The following is a 23,331-nucleotide window of genomic DNA, read 5'->3' as shown; positions in this document are numbered from 1 at the left end:
CAGCTCAACTCAAGAAGAGCTAACAGAAAAGAGGACTTGCTTTATCTGTGAAGGGCATTCCCAACGACTCACTCTGCCGTCACTAAAACTGGATGTCCTGTCCCTCAGCCTAACCAGGTGCCCATTAGTGGCAGGCCTGCTTGGGGAAGTACCACCAGGAGCGATCTGCACAGAGCCCGGCTCAGAGCGAGTTTGCTGTCCCTGCTCCTGTGCTGCTGGGGCACGTGGCTTCCTCGTGACCTGCCTTTCCCACACCTCTTCCCGCAGCCTGACACCCCCTTGGGAGACAGCAGAGAAGGGACACACATTGACAGAGGATGGATATTCAGGGAGCATTTGGCCCACTCACTAGACGCAGAGGAGGAGGTGGTGAAATGGGTGATGTGGACCACAGGGGGTTTCTCCCACTTTTTCATCCTCCACTCAGTAATAAGGTGTTGGTTTTTTAAATTTGTGGCTCATCATCATCCCTACAAACGGTTAAAAATGCCCTAATCCTCTGACAGAACAGCAGTCGTAAAACAGAAGTATATGGGACTCACTTAAGAAAATGAAAAGTCAGGGGCTCCGGGATAAGAAGAGACTAATTTCCAAACAGCCTCCTGGAGAGGTGCAAGCACTAGGACATACCCACATCCCACCCAAGCAGGTGGTCTCCTCACCCTTCCAGCGTAAAATCCTACCTCCCACTTGGGGAGTCCAAGCCCACTGTGACCTTTTCCATCCACCTTCTAAAATGTTCCCTCCTGCTGTGTAAGGGATGAGGACCCAGCGACCGGGACACCAACGAATGACACAGTGGCGACCTTCCAGCCTCATCATTTCCCCGGGCAGCTTTCGAGCTTTCCATTCTTGGATTTATCTTCTGTTCAAGATTTGTGTGCCTGGTAAGATTAGCACCCTGTTGACCTTGCTGATCCAGCAGACATGGATGCCACGGGAATATGTTGGTAAGACAGGACTCTGGCAGGGGACAGAAGCAAACCAGATGCCAGAGCATCCATCACCCTGGCCATTGGGGCTGCCATTTTCCTGCAGTCAAGATACTTCTCAATTCAAGCCCTCACCCTTGATCACTCTCAGGGGGATGTGTTATGGGTTGAACTGTGTCCTCCCAAAGAGATATGTTGGAGTCCTAACCCTAATACCTCAGAATGTGAACTTATCTGGAGACGGGGTCTTTAAAGAGGTATTCAAGATAAAATGAGGTCATTAGGGTGGACCCTAATCCAATAAGGCTGGTGTCCTCAGGTACAGGGGAAGTTTGGACACAGAGCCAGACACACATGGAGGGAGGTCACCATGTAAAGACCGGGGTTATGCAGCCACAGGCCAAGGAGCTGGGAGAGAGGCCTGGAACCAATCCCTCCCTAGAGCCTTCGAAGGACATGGCCTTGTGTCACCTTGGTTTCAAACTTCTGGCCTCCAGAATTGCAAGAGAATAAATTCTCAGTATCCCAAGTCACTCAGTTTGTGGGACTTTGTTGGGGCAGCCCCAGCAAAATGCAGAAGGGTCTAAGTAGGACATTCACAGATGGCCTGCTTAAGCCATAAACCTGGGGTCGATCTTCATCTGTTCCGCTCTACCTGGAAATGCATTCCTCCTTCTGTAAAAAATCCCGTCTCTGCCAGAATGTCTCTCCTTACGACCCCTGGGGTTCAAGGTTTTCTCTCCTGTGGCTCATGCACAACAAAGTCAGAACTTCTCAGCCTGGCTGTCAACCTTTTCATCTATTCACTGGTATTCATTCAACAACCATCTGTTGGCCTCCTACAGATGAGGAAGACATGTGATATGCTCAGAAGAATTAGCACCTTTTACCCCCCAGGCTAACTTGCAACCCAAGCACCTGCCTCCTGGCAGATTCACAGCCCTGGCTTTGCCCCCCGGTGTGAGCCCTTGTCCCAGCTGTCACTTCCATTGATGATGTCCATCTTCAGTCCTGCTCGGCGTGCCCAAGTCCCACTCCTAGTTCTCCTCTTCCATGAAGTCTTCTGAGAGTCCATGTGTTTGTGGGACCCCTTCTCCCCTGTTCTCCCTCAGCCTTTCACTTTCCCCCAGGGCTAGTCCTTATCACTGTCTATATTGAGATCCAGTTACTTGTCTACCTGCTGGTGTCGCTCACTGGCCCAGGACTTCCAGAGTGAGCAGTAAATTCCTCTTTGTGTCCCCAGTACTGTGCCTGCACAGTACAGACACTCACTAGTGTCTATGAATTGCTCACTTGTGAATAGTGAATGGACCAAATCAGTGCCATGGGCTCTGGGGCAGCAGAAAAGCAGGGATGAGTCTTGGCTCCTTTGGGTGGGGCCCAGGGGCACAACCATAGACTGAAGTTCTATTTCTAGAGCTCTGATGCCTTGTTCCTGACGTGGCCTCACCTCCCGGCCTGCCCTGTCTGGCTCATCTCAGCTTTGTGGCCTCTTCCTAGGGGTGGGAGCCCCTGAGACCCACTCCTTTGGGTGATTTTAGATTCTTCCCCACTTCAAATGAGAAAAATAGAGCCAGACACCCTTCCAACTTCCTTCCTTTTTTCCCCTTAGATCCTTCCAAAGGAGGTGGGTGAGTTGGAGGGAGGTTCAGGGGAAGGGGAGGCTCCTTTCTTGCAGAGAGGTTTCAGACAAAGGCTATGTGAATCTGGAATGGATGCAGGGTAGCTACACGTCGGCTGGGTGGACTCAGAAATTCCTGCAGAGAGATCATTGCCACCAAGCCAGACACTTGGGCTTTGGTAGATGGGAGACTGTCACTGAGATGCTCTGCTCCCCAGGTCACAGTTCAGCCTCCTGCTAACAGAGGCCTTGTGAGCAGAAGAAGCTAACCCTCCCCAACCTGCTGGCCACGTGCTCAGAAGCCCTGCCGAGTGGACCCCTAGAAGTGGACTTGGGAGTCAGGGTCTGAGCACGAGCCCTAATTTTCTGAGCTCTTGTGCCCTTACCTGGGAAATGGAGTACGACACACACCTCGCGGGGCTGTTTCAGGTTCATGGAAAGGCCTGGGTTCAGGGCCAGCACTCTACTAACAAGACTCCAGAGAGGCTTCTCCAGAAATCCCAGGGACCAGAGTTTTCCTCCTATTGGCCATCCACTTCCTCATAAGAGCACTCTCATTTTGCTTCGAGAAATTGCCACAGTCTGGAGGGAATGGAATCGGTGCTGATACATGGCCTTCACCCCCACGGGGGGCAAAGACATGCCCTGATCTATGCCAGCAGAATGCCAGCTTCTTGGAACTCAAAACTGAGCAAAGACAAAGAGACCTAGAAGAATAAGCATTTGTTCCATTGCTCCCTGTCCAGACTCCTGCTGGCAGCCCATTCCTGCAGATCCTGCTTCTTGGCATTTGGAAAAGCCTTTGGAGCCTGAGTGCTGGGTTCGACTTCTGACCCACATACTCCGTGAGCTTGGGTGAATCATTTCACGTCTCCCTTTCCCCATTTTTCTCAACCATGAAAAGGGGGATAATGGCAGTGAGGAGCTGAGAACAGGGCACCACACACAGGTGATGGGCTTACCGTTCTTACACTTTCTCAAAACTCCTACTGATTCTGCGAGTGCTCAGAAAAAAAGTATTCTATTTCCAATAAATTCTCTTCAAGTTAACCGGAGTTGATTTCTTTTGTTTGCAACAAAGAACTCTAACTGATTTAGTGGTTAGGAGGCCAAAGAAACACAAAGATAGCTAGGTTATAATTCATGATTCCTGCTGCACCTTGACGAGTGTGACCCTTACGGAGATGGTGAGGCTTCTTTTCCTTCCTCACCGCGACTCAGCTCCCATCTCCAAATGCTGACAGCTTAAGAGTTCTCCGTGAACTCCTGCCCTCACGCATGCAGCTGGAATCTGGAAGCTGCCAATATCGATGATGTCAGAGCCCCCAGCCACACTTCCCTGCTAGGATGTCATGCTGAGGTCAAACATAAGAAGAGGCAACTTGGTGGTGGGTATCACCGGGAAGTGGCTTCCAATCATTAGATATACCTGCAGGCACATGGTTCCTTCTCACGCTGATAAGGGGGTCAGTGAGTGCCAAATGACCCTCAGAAGTGCACCTGTGCAGGAACCAGACTCAGAATAATTGGAAAATTCATGCCCCACTGGGACTTGGGCCTGTCAGTACCCACTGCAGGGAACAGGCAACGGCAGCCGCAGGTCCCGCCTTCCAGACACAAACCACCTTAGCACAACCGTCGGGCTGTCTTACACCTTCGCGCCTCTGCACCTGCTGTGCCCTCCTCCTTGCTTTGCCAGTGCACACAGTCGTCATTCAAAACTCGGCTCAAGTGTCCCTCCTTCATGTTGTCTTGCCCCCCAGAGTCTACGGAGATGCACCTTTTGTGGGCGCCCATGCCTCCCCACCCCTTATCATATTACCCTGTCATCATGCATTTACCTTTTCTTCTGCTAGCCTGTGTGGTCTTAGAGGATGGGGACTCCGTTTGCTTCATCTTTGTATGAACTACCAGGGTAGAGGCAATAAGTATTTGTTGAATAAATGAATTGTTTTTTTATTAGATAAATGACAGAGAAGTTTAAAAGTGAACCAAGGATCGGAGGCAAGGACTGGATCTCTATCTTAGCTTTGAATCTGACAGGCAATGTGATATTAGAATGGTCATGCAATTTCCCTTCTTACTCTTTGGGATCACTCGCTATAAAAAAGGATTATATGGTTCTCGTTCGTCATCAAGCACAGAGATACTATGAGGAGAATACGCTTGTTGAGGTACACTAACTCTCTAACTCTCTCAACTATCACTTTTAAACTTAGGAACTGCTAGATTCATGTTTCTACCATAGTAGAGTACGTGAAACAAAATGAAACCAACCGGAAAGAGGTTTAGGGCAGAGAAAAGAAGTTCAAAGAAAACCAAAGTAATAAAAAAGACAATTTTGGGGGAGCCTGCGTGGCGCAGTTGGTTGAGCGTCTGACTCTTGGTTTTGGCTCAGGTCGTGATCTCGGGGTCCTGGGATCAAGCCCCGCGTGGGGCTCCGTGCTCAGCAGGGAGCGGGCTGGAGATTCTCTCCCTCCGTCTCCCTCTGCTCCTCCCACCCTGTGCTATCTCTCTCAAATAAATAAACAACCCTTTAAAGATAAAAAGGCAATTTATACTCACTTCTGGACAGCATGCCCTGTTCCAGGAGTTGTATATGTGACAGAGAATATCTATTTCTCCCTAGCTCAGGGATTGTGGGGAAAAGCCCAAATTAAAAAAAAAAAAAAAGTCAAGACTAAAAAGAAACCTAAATATGAGTCTGGTAGAGGACACCACGAAACTTAAAAGTGTTTCCTCAGTGTTATGCAATCAAAGGAAAAGAGAGAAATATTTTGATCAGGAAACAGGGCAAGGCTCAGAAGAGAGACGCAAGATAGGAAGTGGAAAGAGTGTGGTTGTATCAGACAGGGTAAGCTAGTGAAGCCGTCATAACAAACTCTCCCTCCCACCCCCGCCCCACAGCTCAGAAGCTTCCAACAGCAAAGATTTACTTCTTGCTCACATAGAGTGCTCACTGCAGGTCACCTGTAACTCAATTTCACGTCCTCCTCATTTCAGGATCCGGCTAAAGGAGCATCCCACATTTGAGAGAAGAACAATGGCTACAGCTGAAACACATCCTGACTCTTAGTGCTTCTCCTGGGAGGTGGCGCCCATGACTTCAGCTCTCATGTCATTGGCTCACGTGAGTCACACGGCCCAGCCTTGTGAGGATGGGGCAAGAAGTACAACCATCCCACAAGGAGAGCAGAAAGTACTTGGAAGAAAAAACAAAATGTAGCAACGTGTTGCCTGGAGTCAGGCTGACTTTGGCTTCCCTTTACTAGCCATATGATCTTGGGGGAGTCCTTACTCTTCTATAGAGGCTGTATGTTGGGGGTTATAGTGCCTACTTCTTGCTGACGACAATTAAAATTGATAAAACATACCAGAATGTGTGCCTTTTTTTCTTCCTTCCTCTGGGTCACCTACCCCTCCTTCTACCATTGCCTTCTTCCTCCATCCTCCACCCTCCGTGCTGCTGACTTCAATGCAATGGATTTGGCAGTAGTCCCCGGTACAGGTTAGGGCAGGAAAGTATTTGAGATCCATCTATCTATCTATCCTGTATCTATCTAGCCACTATTAAGGTAATTGTGTGTGTGTGTGTGTGTGTGTGTGTGTGTGTGTGTGTGATACACATTGTAAGTTATAAGAGTACAGCTGATTTTTCACATTTTTCTTTGCATCTTTCTATTGTCTGAATTTTTTAAACAATGAGTATTATCCTTCTTTTGCAATCAGAAAAAACAATAAAGGGGCGCCTGGGTGGCACAGTGGTTAAGTGTCTGCCTTCGGCTCAGGGCGTGATCCCGGCGTTATGGGATCGAGCCCCACATCAGGCTCTTCCGCTATGAGCCTGCTTCTTCCTCTCCCACTCCCCCTGCTTGTGTTCCCTCTCTCGCTGGCTGTCTCTATTTCTGTCAAATAAATAAATAAAATCTTTAAAAAAAAAAAAAAGAAAAAACAATAAAGCTATTTCTGTTAAAAAAAAAAACCCAACATGTTACTAAGATCACATTTGAAATCTCCACCCTGAACTGCTAAGTAATTTTACAACTGAAAACTAACAGCTCCATGCTCTTTCCCCCAAATATCTTTAATTCAGGACATTTAAATGTGAGAACAATGTCCTGATGCAGCAATACTATATATGTTGCTGCTTTTATTTTTTTATTTTAATTCCAGTATAGTTAACATATGGTGTTAAGCAGTAATATTTCTTACCATAACCCTGGATGGTTAAGATTTTCAATATAGTTACTTTGGGTGCTTATCGTGAGGATTCATGGGAAAGTTGTAAGGATGAAATCTGCTTCTCCTGCGTCCTTCTCCTATTCTTTGCCCGGAGTCTTCAGGGCCCTGAGGATGTCGGCGCTGCCACCTTACACCCCCAGCTACCCTCACCCCACCCCCACCCCCCAGGACCTCATTGCCCCTGGCCCACAACTGGAATCTAAACTCCCACACCTGTTCCTGAGCCTGGTCTCTGCCACATCAGGAGCAAAGCCATTCAATGTGGCTGAATATTTTCTCAGGGCTTCAGGAAACAGTTGGTTTAATCTGCCTGGATTTGTGACTTTTGCCTTTCCATTGCCAGCTCTTTTTTGTTTCATTCCTCCATCCAGACTGACTATGAATGTTATTGTGTGCCATGGGTTGAACTGTGTCCCACAGAAATTCTGACATGGAAGTCCTAATCTCCAGTATCTCTTAATGTGACTTCTTTGGGGTTAGGGTCATTGCGGATGTAATCAGTGAAGTTAAAATGAAATCATAGTAGAGTAGGGTGGGCCCTTATCCAATGTGACCGATGTCCTTATAAAAAGGGGAAGTTTGGACACAGTGACACACACCTGGGGAGAAGGCCATGTGAAAATGGGAGTTCACAGCCATTAGCCAAGGTACCTCCTTAAGCTAGGAGAGAGGCCAGGGACCCATCCTTCTCTAGAGGCTTCAGAGGGAGTGTGGCCCTGCTGGCAGCTTGGTCTCTGACCTCGGACTTCCAGAGCAGTGAGACGGATAAACTGTGGCTGTTTTAAGCCACCCATTTGTGATCATTTGTTTCAGCGGCCCTAGCAAGCAAATGCATTCTGTGTCCCCTTCTGTCCTGCCACATGCTCTTTCATACGTATCACGGCATGGAAGCATAACACACACAGTCTGTCTCACATCATAAACATGGGGGTCGGGCTAAGGGGAAGCAGGTCAAGTTCCTGGGACCTTCAGGAAAGAAGTCGGGGACTATATTGAATGAGTGTCTCGAAGGTACTTCATCTCACCTCGTCCCACACCAGCCTTTCCAATGTGAGGAAACTGAGGCACAGAGGCATCAGAAACTGACTCAAAAACACAGCTCCAAGCCCATCCTAAACCTTTTGATTTCAATTCACATCCTCCCTGTTACTTCAGCCAGTGAAGGACTGGACGGTGGGGCAGGCGATCCTGGGTTGGATCTCTCTAGGCATCCATTTAATGCGACGGTGTGAAGGGGTCCCATCCGAGGACGGCGCAGCCTCTCAGCCCTACCGCAGGAGGACTCCTGTGAACGACCTCTGCCCCAGTGCCCTGCCACACCACACTAGGCCTTGACCCTCACAATAATAACCATGACAATGATGGCAGTGCTGGCTTTCCCCTACTGAACACCTACTAGGAGGTACGCACTGCCTTAAGTTCTTCAAGGGCATTATCCCATCAGTACAAGGTCATTCCATGGCAAGAGATAGAGTTTTAGGACTGTTGTCTCTGAAATGAATTTTCTTTCTTTCGTTTTTTTTTTTTAAAGATTTAATTATTTATTTATTTGACAGAGAGAGACAGCCAGTGAGAGGGGGAACACGAGCAGGGGGAATGGGAGAGGAAGAAGCAGGCTCCCAGTGCAGGAGCCCGATGTGGGGCTCGATCCCAGGATTCCGGGATCATGTCCTGAGCCAAAGGCAGACGCTTAACGACTGCGCCACCCAGGTGCCCCTGATATGAATTTTCTTATTCCCTGGTTTCTACTGCGTCCATAGCACTAAAGATTTCAGTAATATCACTTTAGCAGACTTCCGCTCAACCTAGTCTCTGGGCAAGAGGTAGCAGTGCTTAAGTGATGTATAGAATTCTTGAGTCACTATACTGTGTACCTGAAACTAACATAACACTGTAGGTTAACTATATTGGAATTAAAGTTTTAAAAACTTAGTGGAAAAAAAAAGGCATAGCAATACTAACATCTGGGAAAAGTCACACCGACATTTCCAGCCAGCTTCTGTGATGCCAGGAGATCAGCTCACTGTTTCTGATACCACTTCCACATATAATGAGAGATGGGGTGCCATGCTAATGAGTGTGGATGGCTCTTTTTAATCAGGGGCCCAGAAAAACGCAAAATCCCTCCTCCCCTCATTTTCCATGCCATTGACTGGGATGCCCCCCCCCCCTTCGTGAATTACTCTGTTCCATGATTCACCATGAATTAACACACACTGCACTGAAATAGTCACCTGTGGCATTGCTGTTAGAATACATTTTGGTGTTATCACTATTCCTTTATGAAATAAATGTTTCTCGTGGCCTATTGGGTGCTGGCTGCTGTGCTGGGTCCTGTGAATACAAGGATAAATAAGGCACAGTCCTTGTTGTCAGATGTTCAAAGTGTAGTGTTATTTATGCACGTGCTGTGTAAAGTTGGTTAAATAAAGAAAGACACCTGGTAAGTCTTAGCTGCAAGACACCATTGATAGGTATAAATAAGAAAAGTCTAATCAAGATGGGATTTTATTTTTAAAGCTGTCTGGATTATTAGAATGAGTGTCTATAAAGACTCTGAGAAGACCCAGTTGGCAGAAAAGTAAAATTGGGCACAGCCAGGACCATGCTTGCATGAAGACAGGACAGAGACCAGACAGTAATTCTGATTATGCATGGATGGTACCAAACAAGCCTGGGATAGGACGTCATGGGCACAAACGCCTGGGACCAGAATCCTGACTTTGCCCATGTACAAAAGCCATTTGCTGAGCAAAGGCAAGTGAGGTTCTCTATCACCCAGTAACGCAAACTGCTTTGTTAGGATCAGGCCAACTGCCGTCACTCGTAACTGAAATAGAATTGTCTTCGTGTCAATCACCTTTGATGAGAATTGGTCTTAGAGGTTTCTTTTCATGGCCAAATTACAGAAAAGAACATTTGCCTTTTTGTTGGGACATCTCCTTCCTTTTCACCTCTCCAAATTCTTCCCGTTGTCTGAAACCCCCCTCCCCTCCCCTCCTTTCTCTCAGTCCTCCCTCATGTCTCTGTTGGGCTGACTCCCTACTCCGTGCTCCTTCATACTCAGGGTTGGTTCCATACGCTTTCAGCACCAGCTGCTTGTACTCTGGTGTCGTTCTTTACTTCTTGTGCATCAGTGGAGAGATGAACCTCCCATCTATCTAATGACTGGAGCTGAGGACCAAGCCCGAATCATCCTCTTAATCAACCTTTTGGTCTGTTCCCTTTCATTGCCTCCTTCCTCCTGTGAATCTCTTTTCTCATCTAGCTTTCTCACTTTTTTTTTCTTCTGTCTCCTCTGTTCCCACCCTTATCCTCTTAACTGAGCAAAGCAATCTGAAATGTTCAGAGGTTTTTGCTACCACGTTTTACTGGCAAACAGGGTAAATATAACAACCTGGGGAAATGATAAAAATTTATAAGAATCTTCCAAAGGAATATAGCCAGGCTATTAGGGTTCTCCATTGAAATTGAAATAAAGCTAACATTAGATCTTTCTTAGCCCTTCAGGCTAGATGTGTCCTTAAATGTGGCTTCTGGAATTCATTTATCACATCATTCTTTTACCACTCCACATCTCCAGTGTTTTCAGTAAGTCTCACATGCTAAAAAATGGGTAATTGAAGATCCCTTTTTAAAAAACAAAAATCAGAAATGGCATCATATTTCTCAGTGTTCCTCTCCTTCAAGTGAATATATGTTAATCCCTGGCACTCTACCAGCAGATAATAAGCTACTTGAAAGTAGGAACTAGATTTTGAACATCTTTCTTAACACCTCACACACTGCTGTACGTTTAAGTTCCTTCTTTCTTTCTTGACTAAGAAAACTCCTCATCGTTCAAGACATCAGCTCAAACATCATCTTCTCTTCAATCTCCCCTCACTGCTCTTTTCCCCTTCCCCTTCTGAAACTCCAGGCAGAATTAACTATCTTCTCCTCTCTGTTCCCTCACTGGTTCATTCACATTTCAAATATGGCACTCATTCCACTTTTTAATATTAGTTCAATGTACATTAGGTTGGTTATAAAATGATCCTGCTCCTCCAGTCGCCTATGAGCTCTCCTGTGGCCTATTTTATATGTACCCACAGCCCCCAGCACAGCCTGTGAATTATAGTAGGTGCCCAACGAATGCTTTCCCAGTGGAATGTTTTGATTGGATAAAACAGAGAGCCATGGGATGATGTTTGTCCTTCCTGTGTTAGAGGAAACACAAATAGACTCAGGAATGAAGGTATCTTAACTGTGCAGCTTTAACTCATACTTTATTGGGCCCCAGCACAGAGGTTCCATCATTATCACCACCACCACCACCATCACCATCATCATCGTCATGACACCCAGCAAACCCCAAAGGAGCAAGAAACATGGCAGATGACAGCATGAATCCTGCCTGTTTTACCTAGATAGCTCTAACGCCTGGGAACCCCAATGGAGAGAAGCAGCAGAGGGACCTGTGTAACTTCCTATGATGTACATGAGCAGAAATCCCTCGAGGAACAATTTCAATTTTGTTTTACTAGTATAGGAAGATACTTCCCCATGGTTCTCTCATTTCTATAAGTCTGACCAATGAGGCACAGATTGCTCTTTTTTCTGGACAACGTTTCCAAGAATGTTTGTCTAGACAATAATCTTGGAAGCTAGAGATGCTGTCTCTTTCTGGAGCAAAGTGTCTCCCACTAAACAAAAAGATTTGGGCTCCCCAAGTTCAGGGGTCCTCTCCTGTGATACAACCTACTACGTGTGCTGGTGGCATCTGGCCCTCTTCATATCACCCAGTGGTACAAAGTGTGAGCCCCCCAGTGTGAATGGGGACTCAGGAAAGTGGCACAAACATGCTGATACTCTGACTATGGCTCTTGCTATGAGTGATAAATTGTTCTTCATTTCTGACCTGGGAGTCTCATGGCTTCTGCCTGCATCCATGAAACTGTGGTAAGTGAATTTGATAGCTGTACATAGGCTAAAATTTCAAACCCCTCACAGCTGCTTACACTTTCACCCCCAGCAGGATTTTCTTGCCTTTAATGTGCCCTGACTTGCCCTTCTGTGAGGAAGACAAACATTGGTCAGTGATAAGCTGCAAAGACTTGTAAAGGAAACCAATCTGAGAGGTAATAATCACACCTCCTAACAAGCTGATGGTATGTGCTGATGTTCCCATGAAAGATGTGAAATAGGGTGAATGATCCTATTGTCTAGGGCAGGCACAGTCATTTTGGAGTCTCTTTATTATACAGGGCTGAAAGGGAGCAGTCACATGTCCCAGTGACTGGGAAGGTCCCTGTTCCTTGATCTGAATGTTTTCAAGCCGCATTTCTTCAACAGTTACTGAGTACTGCTCAGAAGCAGGGTTCTATCTTAATGAGATTTTCCAGAGGTTTCTTGTTCTCTTTGGTTTTATTCAAGCAAGCCACTGTTTGATTCTTTTTAAATCTATCTCAAAAGGTATTTAAGGCAGTAGAATTCAGTAGTGCATACCTTAGAAGAGAGAAGGAGAAGGGTGGGGACATAAAATGAAGCCAGAAATAAGTCTTGGAATCTGTAACATAATTAAATCTATTATGTATGCACCAAATATTTGGCTCTAAGCATTTTAGCAACTGAAGGGAAAAGTGAAACCTGATTAGTTACATAACCTAAAGAGACCGTTAGATTAAAAAAGGGAAACATTTGCACCCGAGAAGTTGGCTTGCAAGAGGAATGTGACAGTCACTGCAGGGAGGTGCAAAGCCCCATGAGGACACTTCTCCCTTCCACAACAAAATCCTAGAAGCAACTCCTATCCTTCTACCCCAACACTCTGAGCAAGGTGAAGCCCCATGTGGCTGGAGAAAGGGAAAAAAGAGAAAACCTATCTTTCTGGGGAAGATGCAGGAAACAGTCATAGGTCCAAAATATTTGAAGGTTACTACTGCTGGAGAAGGGCAGGACAACTAAGAAAATGCAGAGGAAATCTGGAAAGGTGTTAATCAGTGGATATGACACAGCCTAGGAAAGAATCAGTGAGCTTGAAGAGTGGTCAATGGAAATTACTGAAACTGTAACACAAAGAGACAAGAGGAATGATTGAAGAAAAAAGAACAGAGCATCTAAAAACTGTAGGACAATATCAATTTAACATATATGTAATTGGAATTCCAGAGATGAGAGAGAAAGAGAGAAAACAGAGCAAAGGAATTATCTAAAGAGATAATAAAAGAGAATTTTTCAAAAATAATAAAAGAAATCCACCCACAAATCTAAGAAGCTCAGAGAATCCCAAGCAGGATATGAACATGTAAACTTCTTTCTATTACTGCTGTCTTTCTCCTAATTCAAGTCTCCATCTTTATAGCCCAACCTACTCCAATAGCCTCCAGTTGGTCTTCCTGCCCCACTCTTGTCCCCCTACTATGCAGTTTGTAAACAGCAGTTAGAATGAGTTAAAAAAAAAAATAAACATCACTCCCCAGCTTAAAGGCCTGTGTCCCACTGAATTTACATAAAAGCCAACCTGTTCATTGTGGCCCGCCTGGCTCTGAGTCCTCAGCTCCCTGTCTATCTCTCTGTTCCTGCTACTTATTCATCTTTTTTTTTTTTTTCATTACACTCCAAACACAGGGGCCCATTTCTGTCCTACAAACACACTGGGCATCTTTCAACTCTGGGTCCTGGTTCTTGTTTTCCATATGAAACACACTGCTTTAAGAACTGGGCAGGGCTGGCCAATTCTCATCCAGTTTTCAAGTCTCACTTTTTCAACCTTCTCCCCAAAGAAGTCCACCAGGTCCTTTTTACCACATTATTTTACTTCCATCAGGAATTACTCAATAACCACTAAGAAATCATCCAATATCAGAAATTATCCAATTAATCTGTGCACTTGTTGATCTCCTTTCTATTAGAACTACATTTATGCTCTTTGTGGGAAGAGAACACATCTTCCTGTGGCCTCAGTGTTTAGAATGGTACCTGGTATGATTTAGACATTCAAGATTTACTCATTGATTGAATAAGTAATTAGTTAAATTGAAGAATAAATACTCATTAGAAGCATAAGCTCAGAAAAAGGACTTCAAGGTCAAAAGGCACCATCAACTTTTTAGTTATCCATAGTTAAGTACTAGAGATTACTTTTAATTATGTGGGTATACTGCTCAGCTGATAGGTGAAGTCAACCATATGGCAACACATAATTTATTGAGTGATGATAAGCCACCATTTTCATTTTAAGATGCCTCTCATTTCTGATTATTCATATTTTATTGGTTTCCTGGTTTTATTACTACCACCCAGAATCAAATTATTAACAAAGATTGAGAGAATGGACAATATTTGTACAAATATTTGCCTATTTTCCTAACACAACCTTGACCTCATTTTTAAAACTATGTACTGTCTGAACAGGTTTTTCAAATGACATGTGACCAAGGCCCAGCCTTCTGGCAGGGGCCAATGTTTCTGTCTGCTATGTGTGTCATTTAGACCTCTTCCACACTCTTGAGTTCACCAGCCCCACCTCACCTGTCTCTGTCCCTTCTGGATGATTCCCTACTGTTGGTCTCTCCTCCAAACCTCTTAACCTCTCTAGAGCCACCTGGAAAATGAAGAGGCAGTGCTATGTGACCTGTTACATTGCTTCCTGCCCTCAAACTCTTTTATGCTGTTTATTCTAAACTCGATGCTTTGTCTCTTCCTCACCCATTTACTTCCATTTTCTGCTGCTCCATTACAGTTGAATGAAAGAGGGGTTGTGTCCCGATCTCTGTCCCTACCTTTTAGGATATTTCTCCCATTCATAATTACTCTTTAGATGATGCTCTACACTTCTGTTGTTGTTCAGATACATACACAGCATTCTATTACATTTTTACAGTTAATCAAAATGTACAATGAAGAAATTTAAAGGATCTTTTTACAGAATCATTTCACAACTTGCTGTGCAACCGTAGCAAGCCCCTGAGCCTTAGTTTCCTCATCCGCAAAATGAGTAGGCTGGACTTTATGATGTCTGCTGGAAACAGCCTATCCTAGGAATTAAAATTTCTAAATCCTGCAGTTTTTGCTTTGCAAGACGAAATTCCAAGCAGGGAGGGGTGAATTCACACCTTCTCCCTCCTCCCCTCCAGTGTCACCTGGATTCTCCCTTGCCCCTTTAGGTTGCATAGTTTTGATACTTCCAACCTCTACCACTCCCTAGGCAGGCCCTTAAAAACTGGCTCAAGAGTGGATAAAGCACTCTCTGCTTCTTTATAGAACAGCTAAGTAGCAAACCAAAAGGAAATCCAGAGATATCAACAGTAAGCCTGTTTCTCTTCAATCCAGGAAAGCAGCAAAGAGCATTTGTCCAGCATTTCCTTCTCCAGAGACACCCACACTGGAGCCCAGAAGGGCTCAGATGGCTCTGCACACACCCCCACCCCTCAGAGATTCCTGTTCCCCGGGGCCCCACAGTCCTTGAACATTGCATTGTCTCCCAGCACACAGAATTTGCTGAACCTAAAGATTGTGTTTAGTGCGAGAGTAATTAAGTAAGTCTCCCGGGTTCAATCTGCTCAGACCCGCTAGAGTCCACGTAGTGAGTCTCGGCTTCAGGCTTGAGGCGGTGCCCCATTTCTCCGATGACTTGCACAGTTACAATGACGGGCCCAGTGCCAAAAAGCACCCCCACCAGGGTTTCTCAAATTCTGAAGTACATGCAAGTCAACACGGGGTCTCACTAACATGCAAACCCTGAGTCAGTAATTACGACTGTGGCAGGTCTCAAGATTCTATATTTCCAACAAGCTCCTGGGTGCTGGGGCCGCTGCTTCTCAGCTGACTACACTGTGGTCATAGGTCCTCGTCCAGAGGTCAGCGCACTGTTTCCCTACAGAGGACCAGATGGTAAATATTTTCAGCTTTGCAGTCCACAGAGCTCTGTTGAAACTACTCACCTCTTCCAACAGCCACTGTAGCCAAATGCAGCCACAGGCAATATATAAACAAATGAGCAGGGCTCTGTTCCAGTAAAACTTTATTTATAAAAACAGATGGTGGGTGACAGTTTGTCAACCCTTTCCCTAGTCTGTCTCAAAGATGAAGACATACGCTCCCCTCGAGAACACTCCACATTGTTGACATCCACAGCTCAAGTCTCAGCACCGTGGACATCCATCCACATAAAGGACCTCTCACGGCAGGCTAAAAATACCATACCTCAACCATGGAATGAAACCACAGCATACAGTATGAAGTATATCTACCACTAGTAATGTCCTTTCTCGTTCTTCAAGGTCTTCCTAAATTCTAAACCCTTCCATCGTTATAAACAGTCTTCAAAAAGAAGGTAAAACAGTTCAAGCTTACGGGTTTTTGCCTTCTTCTCTGAAAGCCACTTTGTTTTTCCAAATGTGTGGAGTGCTGAGGAAAGCATATCTTTCAAAGGTTGTTAACATAAGGTTCTTTCTAATAATTGTTCCAGAATTACCAACCTGTTTGGAATTAAATCCAAGCATGGGGCTGGGATATAGCCCAGGTGGCTTTGAAAACATGGTGATGTTAACATAGAGCATGGTTTGAGAGGATGTGGTTGACTTTAGTTATCAGAGTAAGCTCTTGTTTCCAGAAGTCAAAGCAGATCAGCCATTGTTTCTTAGACAACTTGGGTCAGATGGAACAGAAGCCAGCATACATACTTCATTTCTGAGAACTTCAGAGTTGGTGAAAGATTCAACTTCTCAAAAATCCAGACTTTGGCTCAGATTGTGCATATTTCCATGGCATGTGCTCCGAGGACCCTGATGCTTTTCCATTCAGTAGCACTGGGCTGAGAATCAGCTGCTAGTGTGCCACAGTCAGCCATTGAATGGTAGCACTCAGACCTCCCCAAAGGGTTTTACCAGGTACGTCTCTCTACTGAGCTCTCTTTCCCCCCATCCAACCCCACTCTAAAGTGCCTAAGTAGGCTCTGAAGGCTCGGTCTTTTCACAGGCATTCAAATCAAGAGGGGTGCTTGGGCAATTAGCTGCTCAGATCAAACCAATTTTTGAGAGAAGGCAGATCGACAACTAGTAGTTAAAAATATAAAAATCTAGATACTTGTAATCCTGTTTTTAAAAATAGCTCTAACAATAATGTAATGAAAATAGCAAACAGCAATTACTAGACACAAGATAATCCACCCTATTTTCACTCCCCAAGGTCACTGTCTACATGAATTTTTTCTTATTTACATAATTTTTCTATTGGGAGAAAATAGGTATAAACTTTATGGAAGGCAATTTGGCAACATTAAACAAATATCTTAAGGCCAGATATCTTTTCACATAGTATCTCCATATTTAGAAATTTAACCTAGGGAAAAAATAAGAGTATAGGCATAGATTTAAGTAGAAAGATGTGTATAACAGCATAAGACTGAAAACAATCTAAAGCCCAGCACTGAAGTGTTGATCAAATAAAATATTAAATCCTTATGAAGGAATGGCATGCAGTCATCACGAATGATGGACATTAACTGACAGAAAAGATACTTATATTGTATTATTAAAGAAAAAAGATACAAAATAAATGTATGATAGAATTCTACAAGAAAAACCCAAAACATTAGAAATGTTTTTCCTCTCCAAATTAGAATTTGGAGATATTTAATTTTTACATTTCTACATTTATAATTCTAATTCTTTTTTTTTTTTAAAGATTTTATTTATTTATTTGACAGAGAGGCAGCCAGCGAGAGAAGGAACACAAGCAGGGGGAGTGGGAGAGGAAGAAGCAGGCTCCTAGCAGAGGAGCCTGATGTGGGACTCGATCCCAGGACCCCGGGATCACGCCCTGGGCCAAAGGCAGACGCTTAACGACTGAGCCACCCAGGCGCCCCTATAATTCTAATTCTTAATGAGTATTTATTACTTGGGCTATAAAGTACTACCGATATCCAAATAAGTGTACTTATGATCCTAGTTCAGCTATGATTACACGTTCTGTCTTTATGTTGTTTCTTTTAATGGAGGAATCTTTCCCCTGAGGCTTTAAAGGCTAAAAGCCTTTCCTTATCCCTTTTATAAAACAAGGTAGGACATGGTGCTGAGAAGCCAAGTGACCTTTGGAAGAACTTCAGGGCATGAGAGTAACCTGAGGTCCTGTTTTCCCTGAAATTTCTAGGCCTTATCACTTCCTTTGCTCTTGTGAAGTGATGACTCATTAGGAATGGTAATCCTGGGGTATCAACGAGATTTTGTTTTAATACTCTCTTATTTTCCAGGGTTCTCCAAAGACTTCTAAAGACGGGTTTATCCAGCATTTTATACCTCAGTTCAGGAATCAATTTCTACCCATTTTAATTCAGGGTTGACCATTTGCACCCAGCAAGAGTGCACCCAGGACGAACTGGTTGACATTCTGTGATGTGTCACTCTAGGGAAGAGATACAGCTCACAATGATCCTTTCTCCCTGGCTTCAGGAAAATTAGAATTCCATGATCAATAGGCAAAAAGACAAAAGCTCTCCTGGAAAGCTTCCCTTCTGTGTCCCGTCTTCCACAACTACTGTTTCTTCATATCAGAGCTCTTTGAAATTATTAATCTTTTTCCAGAAGAATCATCTGAAAATGTGTTACAATAACCAACATATGGAAACAACCTAAGGATCCATCAATAGACAAATGGATAAAGAAGAAGTGGTATGTATACACACACACACACACACACACACACACGCACGCACGCACACACAGGAATATTACTCAGCCATAAAAAAGAATGAGATCTTGCCACTTGTGACAACGTGGATGGACCCTGAGGGTGTTATGTTAAGTGACATAAGTCAGAGAAAGACAAATACCATATGATTTCACTTACAAATGGAATCTAAAAATAAAACAAATAAACAAAAGAAAACCCAGACTCATAGATGCCAAGGACAGGGGTGGTTGCCAGAGGGGAAGAGATTTGGGGGTGTGTGAAATGAGTGAAGGGGATTAAGACATACAAACTTTCAGTTATAAAATAACTAAGTCATGGGGATATAATGTACAGCACATGGGAGATACAATCAATAGTATTGTATTAACTTTGTATGGGGACAGATGGTAATTAGATGTATCATGGTGGTCAGTTCGCAATGTATATAAATGTGGAATCACTATGTTGTACATGCAAAGCTAATAGAATCTCGTATGCCAATTATACTTCAGTAAGAAATTAAATACATAAAAATGTGTTTAGCCCAAACCTGAAGTTTTTACACCATTTTCAAAAGGTGATAATCAACCTTGTTTTAAAATAGATTTCAGTGTCACTTAGATGTCTCTTTGCTAAAGAATCACTAATTAGATGGCAAGCTCCAGTCACGCTTGGGAGGAATTAGAGCAGGGCTTTAATGAAGGCTCCTGCAGGCACAGGAGTGTAGGGAAATGTTTCTGTCCCAAATCTAGTTCTGGTACTACCACAAGGCTTTGTCATGGCTGCTGGGATTTTTGGATGATAACAACAACAGAGACTTCAAGTTTTACTGAAGAACTTAAACTGTCCCCGTGGGAATGTGAAATCAAGTGTTTCAGTTTCTCTTTCAAAAGTAGCCACCCTTACAATGGAGGTCTAGATGCCTGCCCACAAAACCAGACCAAACACTCCACTTGGGCTCCCTAGCCCCTCGTTGAGCTGCTCATAGTAACTACTCAACAACTGTCTTTTCTGTAGAAAAAATAGCACCTGCTAAAAGATAACAGGAGAACTTCTATTCATTCTTAAAAAGTATCTCACGTCATTCCTTCCGGATTGGGGAGGATATCTTTGTTCCCTGAAGCTGTGGCATTGCGTATAAAATTGAGACACCAGATTCTGCATAGTCCTGTTTCCCATAGATAACTTTCCCACTCTGTTGAGCAAATATCACACGTGCTTACAATATTTCCTCATAACTTTGCATGGTTGGTTGAGGATAGAAACGTTCTAAAAGTACTGTGTATACCAAGGGAGGGATGACCAGTGATTTTTTCCTGCATAATCTTTGTTCTTGAAACCATAGCTCCTTATCCAACTCACTTTTCCTGGCAAGAGTCTTACTCTCTTTTAAGATTGCATGCTCATCTCAATTCATGTTGGTTTTCACTCTTCACTAAGTCTAAAGATTTCGGTGGCAACACCTAGAATTAGTTCTGGCCCTCTAGACTGTGAAAGGTAACAGCTTGTGAAATCTGAATGTGAACCTACACTTCCTGTCTTGGTAACTGATCACGGCCTCTTTGCAAAGATTTATTTATTTGGGAAATGATGTCTCTTCTGCAAATTTCCCATTCCAAAGTGGGTGTCTAATGTTTTCCCCATTTCTTTTCTAATTTTCTGATTTGAAAATGTTGAATTACAACAATAGCACCCACATTGTAGCAGATGAAATTATATAGTTACTAATTATAACAAATCTATAGTAGGAATGGTTAGTCCCTTCTCTTCTCATCTATGCTACCTTTTTTGTCCATTTCCAGTTGGATGATACAAGGTAACCATGGCAAATTGCTTGTTTTCCTGTCTTTCCTCCTCAAGCAGAATATGTAGTTCCTGTTGGGCCATTTGGAGATCTTCTGCCTCGTTGGGGGGTGAGAATTTACCGTAAAGAGGATATTGAATGATAAGTGTCCAAATTTGCAGATGTAGTTGGAGTCATCAAGTAAGGGACTCTAACTCTGCTGGGCCAGAATCACCGACCTTGGGTGCCAGTGAGTCCAGTTGTGTGGCTTGCCCTTTGGATAGAAAATTAAGGTGAATGTTCATTAGAAGAACTGACCCCACTCTTGGCTGGGGACCTGAAAAAGGATGTGACCTGATTTTGAGGATTCTCCCTCCCAGTGTCAGGTACTGAGGACACTTTGACAGCCACGAGTTGGCCCTTAAGAGTCTGTTCCATTTTCACTTGGGATGTGGCAGCTCCAGGCAGGTCACTGGGGAGGAAGGCTTGCAGCCTGCAGAGCAAAGTATGGCTTGATCTGCAGGGCCCCCACACTCCCACTGCCATGAGTGGCAGAGTCCCAGCAAGAGAAAGTCTCGGGGGGAAAATGATGCTCCCTTCTTAGAAGGGCACACACCCAAATTCTCAAATAAGGCCCACAAGGAATTATATCTTTCTTCTAGGCTGAGAGGCATTCTGGGGTAGAAAGTGCTGGAGACTCCTTGAGAGAGTAGGCAAATTTCTGCTCTGGAAGCTGAGGGGAATTCTGCTCTGTAGGAAATAGTGTGTCCTTTCACTGAGGGCTGGGATAGAATCTTTGCTGCCTTCAGGAAGGATGAATCAAGAGTGGGGAAGCATCAGACATTTTCCTGCAGGTGGATGGGAACACTTGCACTTAAAAAATCTTTTTCCACAGCGGAAGGGGGCTTCGGATGCCATAAATCGGGGAGGGCCGTCGGGGGAATTTATAAGTCAACTTTGAGAACAAAAAAAGCCCTGCTACTGCATTCTGGGTGTCCTTTGTGTAGAATCATACAATTTCAGGGGGAAAGGGACCGAGTAAGTCACCTTTCCATGCCCTTCCCATTCCCGACACCCAGTTCAGAGTACCTGGATTCATTTCAGCGTTTGTTAAATGACTGATGAGGGAAGGAAGGAAGGAAGGAAGGAAGGAAGGAAGGAAGGAAGGAAGGAAAAGGAAGGAAGGGAGGGAGGGAGGGAGGGAGGAAGGAAGGAAGGAAGGAAGGAAGGAAGGAAGGAAGGAAGGAATTACTGCCTTCTGCCAGCTCTTCGGAGAAGAGGCCAGTCACCCTTCTCGCACCCTCTTCTTTGCACCTGTGCCCCCGGGGCCCTGCCCAGGCTGCTCTCACCTTGTGCTGTTTCCACATGGCTCCCAGTGGCTTCACCTCGTGCTTGCCGTGACGGCCCTCCTCCAGGCACAGATAGCACACCGGGGTTCGGCAGCTCACACAGTACATACTGTAGTTCTCCATTTCGTGTTCGGGGCACGTAGGGAACTTGCGGGCCGCGCTGCCCCCAGCCGCTCCTGCGCCCCCCGGGCTCTTGCAGCCGCCGCCTCCGCTGGGGGCGCCCTGGGCTGAGCCTGGGGATGCTGAGGCGGCCTCCGCGGGAGCGGGCGGCGGCGGCGGCTGCACCAGGCGATGCTTAGCGAAGGGTCCGCGGGATGGATGGCATTTGAGCTGGCAGGCAGCGCAGTAGAGCACGTCGCACTGCTCGCATAGCGTGGCGGCGGGCTCCGGCGGGGTGCGGTCGCACAACTGGCAGATGGCCACTGCAGCGGCTGCGGAAGCCCCGTGCACGGCCCCGCGGCCCTGCTGGTACCGTTGCACGATGGCCTCGAGCAGCCGGTTGCGCTGGAAGCCGCGCAGGCCTCGGTGGTCCAGGGAAGCGCTACGGTGGCACTGCGGGCACGTGATAGAGCTTGAGGAGGACGAGGACAGCGAGGAGCAGGCGGCACCCCGGGCCGCGGCGGCCGAGGAGCCAGGTGGTGCAGGCACCATGGGCAGCACGCGAACCCCATTGGGGGACTTGAGGCTCGGGGTGTAGGAACCATAACCACTGTCCGTCTCACTGTACAAGCTCAGCTTGTCCGCGTGGTCCCCGCCACCTCCCGCACCGCCGCCCAGGCCGCCAGCTGCGCTACCGCTCGCGCCGCTGCAGGCCTGGCCAGCAGCTGAGTCGTGGTCCAGAGGGGGCGCCGCTGCGGCGCCAGCCGGTAGCCCCGAGCCCCGGGAGTGCAGGAGCGGCTGGGGCAGGTGCTGCTCACCGTCCGGTGTCTGCACGGCGATGGTACGAGCGCAAGGAAGGCAGACGTTGTGGGAACAGGGCAAGATGATGGGCTCCCGAAACAGAGAGCCGCACACGGGGCACTTCAGCTCCTCCTCCATCGCGGCGCGGGCAGACCGAGCTGCTCAGGGTGGGAGGTGGAACGACCCAAGCTCCAGAGACAGGCGGAGGGAACCAAGCGTGGTTAGCACCGGAGAGACTGCAAGCGAGGGCATTACACAGGCATGACCACTTCACAGCCCGGGGGCACGCCCCTCTCTCTGTCCTGGGGCCACCGCCCTAGGACCACTGGGGGCAAGAGAAGGGAGGGGGTCCTCACCTCCTGCCCGCGAGGCTTCTGCGCCAGCGGCTTCAACCTGCGGCCAGAGTCCGGAGCCAGTCGGCTGCCCTCGTGATGGCCTGTGAGGCGCTCTAGGTGATGAATCAGCACTAGCGCCGCCGCCGGCTGCGGCGCGCGTCTCCTCTGCACATCAGGACCAGCGGCCCGGCTGCCGTTTCCTAGCTGTTCTGTTTCAACCCCTCTTCTCCGGTGGGCAGCTTCTCAGGAGCTCCCTTTTGCCCCTGCCCCGCCCCAATCAGAGCGATCAGTAGGTGAGAAGGCGGGTGAGCAGGCCGCTTGGCCGTGGGGCTAGGTTCAGCACCACGAGGCGACGGACAGCGCCCAGAGCTTGAGGCGGAGCCCCAGCTCCTAGCGCGCGGACTGAGGGGCAGCCACCTGGCGTGCAGGGTCGCGGCTCCAGCGACTGTATCTGCGGGGCCCGGCCGGCTCGGAGACCTTCGCTCGCCGCTCTCCCCGGTGGCTGCTGGTGCGAACC

General features: G+C 46.3%; 1 protein-coding gene across 3 annotated transcripts in view; it reads right to left on the bottom strand.

The window, feature by feature from the left end:
- The window catches only part of TRIM67 (tripartite motif containing 67), a 48,518-nt gene extending 25,901 nt beyond the window's left edge, over positions 1-22,617 (bottom strand). For 2 of the 3 annotated variants that reach the window (XM_057308379.1, XM_057308378.1), the window contains exon 1: positions 21,580-22,617. In XM_057308379.1, the coding sequence (XP_057164362.1) occupies positions 21,580-22,617 (1,038 nt within the window). The remainder of the gene's footprint in view (positions 1-21,579) is intronic. The other variant, XM_057308380.1, reaches the window with a different exon arrangement.
- Between the last annotated feature and the right edge of the window lie 714 nt (positions 22,618-23,331).

The sequence above is a fragment of the Ursus arctos genome, unplaced genomic scaffold (genome assembly GCF_023065955.2).
Source record: "Ursus arctos isolate Adak ecotype North America unplaced genomic scaffold, UrsArc2.0 scaffold_7, whole genome shotgun sequence".
In the NCBI taxonomy this organism is placed as follows: domain Eukaryota; kingdom Metazoa; phylum Chordata; class Mammalia; order Carnivora; family Ursidae; genus Ursus; species Ursus arctos.
This window is presented reverse-complemented; position numbering and strand designations above follow the sequence as displayed.